We start from the raw sequence: 8,007 nt of genomic DNA on the forward strand, positions 1-8,007 counted from the left end.
GTCGTGAGCCATATCGGCCGATACCGATAATTTTTGATTAAAAAGAAGTTAAAAATTATTTTATATACATTTTTTTTTTTTTTATATAAAATATATATATTATATAATTATACTTGTAGTTGTATTATCTGCGAGACATCGCCACCACGCAACAAGTCAAAATGCTCGCTATCTGCAAACAGCTCCACTGTCTGTGTGTATACTGCTTTGGTCAATTCAGCTGCCCTCAGCGTCCCCAGTCAGCGCAAGTTCAACTTACTAACAGGGTGAAGCATTAGGCTAAGTTTCCATTTGTCCCTCCCTCAATGATATGTTATTTTCGTTATCATTATGTAAACAAATGCACATATGGATTGTTTGCTGCAACGTTTCTGAATGAATTGAAGTATTAATAAATAATATGCAGAGAATTTAATTAGATGAACATTTGTTTTTAATTAGTATAATAATAATAATAATAATAATAATAATAATAATAATAATAATAATAATAATAATAATAATAATAATAATAATAATAATAATAATAATAATAATAATAATAATATTAAGCAACTGCAACAATTACACATATATAAATATAATATAACTGCTGGCTGCAAAAACAATTTGCGTTAATAGGCTAAAACAGTGCAAAAGGCAATATGCCTGGGGGCTATAGGCTTCTAAAACAAGGCCCGAAAGAGACCTTAGCGTAAATACGCCGCAACAATTACAAATAAATAATAAAATATAACAATATAACGGGCTGCAAAAACAATTAGCCTATTTAGGCAAAACAGTGCAAAAGGCAATATGCCTGGGTGCTATAGGCTTCTAAAACAAGGCCCGAAAGAGACCTTAGCCTAAATACGCCGCAACAATTACAAATAAATAATAAAATATAACAATATAACGCTGCAAAAACAATTAGCCTATTTAGGCAAAACAGTGCAAAATGCAATATGCCTGGGGGCTATAGGCTTCTAAAACAAGGCCCGAAAGAGACCTTAGCCTATAGACTAAATGCCTATGGCGTGTTATTTATTAAGCATCATTGGCAGATTCTTTTTAATAAAGAGGAGCATCTCTGCCTTTTCGGACGTAATCCTGTTGCTGTGTTCATCCACGATGTTGGATGCAGCGCTGAACAAGCGCTCACTATCCACACTTGTGCAGGGCGCAGAGAGGCACGCTCTTGCCACAGTGGCGAGGGCAGGGAAGCGATCCCTGTTTGCTTTCCAGTACGCCAGTGGCTGTGCACTCCGAGAGATGGGTGGCTCTGCCAGGTAAAGATTCAGCTGTGACGCAGCCGCGCTATCGTCGTTGGCCTGCTGCTGCAGGGTTTCTTCAGCCATAATTTCGCCAAACATAGACGACAAGGAACCTGCTCGTGGCACCTTCTCAGCTGGCTCGTCTGTGTCGCTGGCTCCGGGTGCTGGGTCGGGGCCCGTCTGTAAGGCCAGCAGACGCAAAAGCAGTCCCCGTGTCTGTGCCTTGAGCTCGTCGGAATAAAATCGGTCCTTGTATCTTTTATTTAAATTAAAACAAAGAAAACATCACATTAATTTAGCATGGCATTCGTTCTTTTATACGATGCAGCATAAGACTGTGTCATAGTTAATAATATGATAATAATAAATAATAGAAATTATATGTTTGTTATGGCTAATCTAAAATAGATTAATAATTACATTTTGTTAATTATATTTTTGCTAAATGTATTCTGGCTAAATCACCTTGGGTCTATGATGGTTGCCAAACTGTAGAGGGGCTCTGTTTCGATGTCTGCGAATCTGCGGGTTACAGCTTCCAGCAGTGTGGCTTTTGTGGTCTTCACGCCATGGTCTGATGCCACATCTCTGCCCAGGAAACGTTTTAAAGCCATGACACAAGGTATGACATCGGCGGCAGATGCGGAGGATGAACTAATTTCCTTGGTGAGCTCTTCAAACGGTGCCAGAATGGACAGCATGTTTTCTATCAGTCCCCACTGGTTGGCAGTGAATATAGCGGGTAGTTCGAAGTCCGCTGCATAAGCACCCAGTGCCCGTTTTTGCCCAAGGAGACTTTGGAGCATGTAATACGTGCTGTTCCATCTGGTGCTGACATCCTGCTGCAACCTTTTGATAGGCTGGCCGAGTTGCGTCTGCACACTCTGCAACCTAGAATAAGCCAGGCAGGAGTGCTTGAAGTGGCCCACGATGCGTCTCCCTGTAGCCGTGATGTCAATAATGCTCCGCTGTGACAGCACTCCATCGTGGACAGCCAGCTGAAGCGTGTGGGCCATACACCCCAAATGTGGCAGTCCCGCGTCTGTCATGCATTTGATCATGTTGCGGGCGTTATCTCGCAGTATGACGTGAATCTTCTCCCTTGGAATATTCCACGTTTCGAACATATTTTCAAACGCGGTTGCCAGCGCTGCAGCGGTGTGGGAGCCTGAAAACTCCTGTGAATGCAGGACAGCTTTACGCAGTTGGAACTCTGCGTCAACCCACTGAGCTGTCAAACTCAGCATTGACATGGGGCTGACGTCAGAGCTCCAAATATCACTGGTAAAGCTGATTGAAGACACGTCTTCTTTCATGAGGCTGTCCACGTGCGCAAACACTGCCTGGTAGAGCTCAGGTAGCGCAACATCTGTAAAATACGTGCGCCCCGGGACAGTGTAGCGCGGCTCAATGTGAGAGAGTAGCCGTCGGAATCCTGTGTTTTCGACTACACTTAATGGCTGGTCGTCGAGCCCTATGAATTCCATGACTTTGCGTGTTATTGCCTTGGCCTTCTGAGTCCCACTGCCATACGCAGATGTGCTTACCATGGTGGTCTGCGTCAGCGCGCGCTTTGGTGGAGGCTCAGCTGCCTTTTTTTTTTTACTCGCCTCGATGAATTCTCCATGCTCCGCTAAGTGCTGAGTCTTCAAATGTCGAATTAAATTCGTTGTGTTGAAACTCTTGACAATGTTTCCCCCACGAGGTATTTTATTCTGGCATACATTGCAGATGGCAATTGTTACATCAGTCTCAGAAACCGTGAAATAGTTCCACACCACCGACATGTTTACAGGTGAGAAAATGCGACAATGAACACTGCCTCGTGTTTTTCGAGCGGTCGGCGGAGAATTGGCTCATGCTTTTCACGTCATCGATCGGGGTCTGTGATCGGCGAATATGAATAATTATCGGAATTCCCGATCGCATATTTAGACTAATTATCGGCCGATAACGATCGGTGGCCGATCGATCTGGGCATCCCTACTGGTCTGCATCCCCTTAACAATTGTGTGTATTGAGCTGTACTGTATTGTACCCATTCTGCAATCTGTTAATAAAGTTTTCAATCAATCAATCAATCACACCTCCAGTACAGAAATATTGTTTGAGTTTGCGTTTCAGGTAGACCATTGATTGACAGTCGAGTCTGCCAATTACATCACATCGCTTGCACTCCGGCGCTGCAGCTGGACCTATTGCCCACCTCTGCTGTTGATAACGCTAGCCAAGTTATTATACACACAGATACACAGTGGGCCAGTGACTTTGGTGTAGGGGTGTAACATAGGGCTGGGCGATATGACGATATTATATAAATATCGGGTACAGTTCATTAACGATACACCTTTTAAACGTATCGTGGATATCGTGATGTTTTGACCAAGAGGCTTGTGTCGCGTCAATCTGGTCCACACGTTGACACTTTTGAACAGCGCCGCCCCACACACACACTACTGCATCAAAAGTTACTACTTATGATAACAAAGGCATTCGTTTTGTGGCATTAACGTTATATAGTTACACTTTCAATAACATCAGCGTATTTACATAGCAACGACCGAGGTCGACCTAGATATAGCAAGCATTAGTCGTTCATATCTCAGCCCGTGCTGACTCAGTTGTGCCCATTCTGCGGTCTGTTAATAAAGTTTTCAATCAGACAGATGTATGGAAAGGCTTTTATTATAACATCCGTTGCAGTAAAATCATTATGCCTCCAGTCGTTTAGTCCTTCTGCGGAGCTAAAAGCTAAACGTCGGCCGCGGCGAGCTACCGCTGCCATTGTCATTGAGCTCTCCAATGGCGGAAGTAAAAAATGAATACGCGCTTGCCGATTGGTGCTAAGAACAGCAGGGCGGGTGCAAGCGATGTGACGTAATTGGCAGACGCGACTGTCAATCAAAATGATTCTGTTTGCCGACTGAATGAATGAGAACGTTATTAACACTTTGACTGCCATGAAACGTCTTTAGACGTCTTTGCTGGCCATGCTAAAGTTGCCGGAGGACGCTTTACGTCGTCCTTATATCAATATTTCAAAAATCTGCGATCGGATTCATATGTCCCCTCCGCTGGCCTGAGATCCACCAGCAGGACCCACTGAGCTCTCTGGCGGTTCAGGAGCGCCATCTGGTGGCCGATCGGCGCAATCGCTTAAACAGGATGTGCCATAGAGGTTGTGCTAGACGTCCGTATTGCTTCCGGCCACTCTGTACATGTCCCGGGACTCTGGCTCGTCACGCTACATAGCGATCGATTGCCAATAACTCGATAAACAACATGATTTGGACGTATATACCATTATACAAGCTGGAGATGGACCGGGTAAATCGCCATCCCATAATGATAGAATTTCTACTCTACGATGATCGCCCAACGGCGCGCGGAGACTGGGGTGAGTTTGAGCGTGTAACGTTACCGTCTTCGATACTAACTTAACTGCTATTATCAACATTTGACCCACATTAGATGATTGGTATAACGCTGCCCACGGAATTATAAACGCCCCCTCGCCCATCCGGTCAACATCAGATGACGTGTAGTAACTTCTAGAAGTACGTCTAGTTGGAATTTTTTATATCGCGCTGATTGCCATCAAACTGTATTTCATCATCAATATAATGCATTTGGGGCTATATATCACGTTCTGGAGAAAGCTGCAGAAGGAGATGAAAACATACTTATACATTAGACCAGGGGTGGGCAACTTTGTATATGGTGAGGGCCACAAAATGTCCACAATCAATCTGGGGGGCCGCATTGTTTATCGGCAGTCCCGCCAGTAGTTCCCCATCACTCAAATAGCCCTAATAGTCACAAGGTATATAAACAATTATAATTTGTTGTAACTTTGTTTTTATTCCATTTCAAATGCATTTAGTAATGCAATTTCAACTTTATGAATTTATAAACAGCTGAATTTAAAAGTATTGCTGTGTAACCCCAAATATATACAAAAATTATCAATTATAATTAAGGCTTCTAATAAAATAAATGTATGAACTTAAAGCCCACTGCTCAACAAACACAAAGCAGCATTCCTGCTGCATTTCACTACAACAGTAAATCAAAAGTGCAATAATAAATGATTTTGTTAAATGTATAAACTTTTATCCTGCTACTAAACAAAACATTATAACACTGAAATGCATGTTATGGATATGAAGCACTCAGGAATGTTTTGTTTAGTAGCAGGATAAAAGTGTATACATTTAACAAAATCATTTATTATTGCACTTTTGATTTACTGTTGTAGTGAAATGCAGCAGGAATGCTGCTTTGTGTTTGTGTTATTAGTGTTATCTGAACACTACAAAAGTAAACAAGTAAAGTGCAAGTAAAGTAAAGTGCAATACTACATGCCTCCCATTGACCCTTTATCAAACTGGCATGACATTCACCCTCGCCCCACAGTGGGTCAATAATGGTAATAATAATAATAATAATAATAATAATAATAATAATAATGGTCCCCTCTCTACACCTCTCCATCATCTCCCCCCTCTCTACACCTCTTCATCATCTCTTCCCCCCTCTCTACACCTCTTCATCATCTCCTCCCCCCCCCCCCCCCTCTACACCTCTTCATCATCTCCTCCCCCCCTGTCTTTAATGAGACACTTGTGGTCTCTCTTGTTGGCGCACAATAGCAGGAATGTCAACTTCAATGTTTGTGCATGCAATCTGCATCAGATGAAATAATGTTTCATCCGACAGCCTGTTTCTCTCCTTTGACTTGATGTGCTTCATGTTTGAGAAATTGCTCTCACATATGTATGTGCTCCCAAACATACTGGCCATAGAGAGGGCAAAGTCCCCGAGGAGTGGGAAGCGGGGCTCAGGTAGCAGTTTCCAAAACGAAATTCCCCTCTCATTTCTCTTTGCTTGAAAAAAAGGATCTGACTGTAGCTCGCACAGTTCAAGCTGCAACGGTGGGGGCTGCTCTGACACCGTAGCGGTGAGGGGGCCGGCAAACAGCGCTATCTGTGACTGCATGCCGTTGAAATCTTCAAACCGATCATTGAATTGCATTTGCAGTGTTTCAATGTCGCTCCTGTACTTTCCGACGGCTCAGCCATCGGATTTCTGTGTGTAGCTGCAAGTCGCCATAATCAGTGTCCATCTCTTCCAAAAAAGAGACAAACTTTCTATGGTTTAGTGACCTGTTGCCTCCACGAATTAGATTGGTAACCTTGGTAACCAAATCCATAACATGGCTGTAGTAGTCAAGCTTCTTGGCACAGAGAGCCTCCTATATCAGATAAAAAAAAAGAAAAACGATTTAACGACTCTCGCATATAATTTTACTACACTCGACTCGCATTGGTCATTATTAGTGACCCACAATAGATGGAAATTATGTTAGCGAACTTACCTGATGTATAATGCAGTGCAGCATTGGACACTCAACGCCACTCTGCCTTAGAAGCCCGGCGAATCCTGTGCGTTTTCCTTTCATTGCCGGTGCTCCATCGGTAACAACAGCCGACAGTTTATCAAAACCCCCATATTGCTGCACGGCACTTTCAACAGCGTTTCATATGTCCACACTAGGGCTGACCCCTATTAGTCAAATAGTCGACTAATCGATCGAAAGGAGCCATAGTCGACTGCCAACTCTTCTTAGTCGAATACAATACAATTTTTTTTTTTTTTTTTTATATAAATATTGGCCTGGGGCCGCATGGAACGTCGGTGAGGGCCGCATGCGGCCCGCGGGCCGCCAGTTGCCCCTCCCTGCATTAGACCATACTTTACTATGAATATGTGAATGAAAAAGTTTAACGTTGCTACACAATGAACAATACATATAGGACTTTGAATGGGCCCTAATAATTGCAATGTAGCAATAGAATTTAAAAAGTTATAGCCCTGCAAAGAAGGGGACTTTCTCCATAGACAAATAGCGCTGGCAATCTATGGTATAGGGGTGGACGGTATGGTCTAAAATGTATATCACGGTATAATTTGAAGCATAGACGGTAACGGTATATATCACGGTATCAGTGTTTCTGTTAGAATAATTTTTTTTGCCTGATAGGCAGGCTATATAAAGAATGACATCCTCAAGGCATGTAGATTTATAATATTTTAACTTAAAACTAGGCTACTTTTGCGTATAAAGTCATTATATTCCAAATAAAATAAGTCCCGAGTCGAGACTCCTGCTCCCATTGCAAACAGCGGGGCTGGATTTTGCTAGAAGCATATGTAGCTGCAGAGCGAATTGAATTGAATAAGAATTGAGACAAAGGTGCCACTCATCCTCAGCTTTAAGAATTGACAATTGTGTCAACAAATTGACACATGTGTCAACAAATTGACACATGTGTCAACAAATTGACACACAAAATGCTTAGAGACGGCGCAAGGGTGGGGGGGCGCTGTTTGACGGGCCTGTGACCAGACCTGAAAGAGCCACTGGCTCTGCGGCTCTGCAGCTGCATGCTATTCGCAAATCCACTGCTGCACGCCTTCCTCCCGGCTCCCGCTGCTGCCGTCGTTATCATAACACTACACACATATCTAATGTTTACAGCAAACTGTAGTTCTGTATCGTTAGTGGCTTAGCTTGGCATCGCTACTGCACTATCTCGCGTACGTGCACGCGTACTGAATAAACCACAAATGTACCTCTAATACCAGTATTAGTCTGACCACACCCCTCATCAGCTTACCTTCATAAGCAGGTGTGTGGTCACCTGCTCTCCTCCTTCTCGCTTTCACCACAAGGAAGAGGTGCCTCGGTAGA

The 8,007-nt window shown here is 43.2% G+C and overlaps 1 protein-coding gene across 1 annotated transcript; it reads right to left on the bottom strand.

Moving 5' to 3' along the window:
- Positions 1–1,019: 1,019 nt before the first annotated feature.
- Positions 1,020–2,803, bottom strand: LOC311242272 (zinc finger BED domain-containing protein 4-like; the record flags this gene model as incomplete). Its single annotated transcript, XM_084338471.1, has 2 exons — positions 1,020–1,509; positions 1,719–2,803. The coding sequence occupies 2 exons, from the start codon at positions 2,801–2,803 to the stop codon at positions 1,020–1,022; spliced, it is 1,575 nt and encodes a 524-aa protein (XP_084194597.1).
- Between the last annotated feature and the right edge of the window lie 5,204 nt (positions 2,804–8,007).

Source organism: Notolepis coatsorum (genome assembly GCF_963971535.1).
Source record: "Notolepis coatsorum genome assembly, contig: SUPER_15_unloc_6, whole genome shotgun sequence".
NCBI lineage: Eukaryota > Metazoa > Chordata > Actinopteri > Aulopiformes > Paralepididae > Notolepis > Notolepis coatsorum.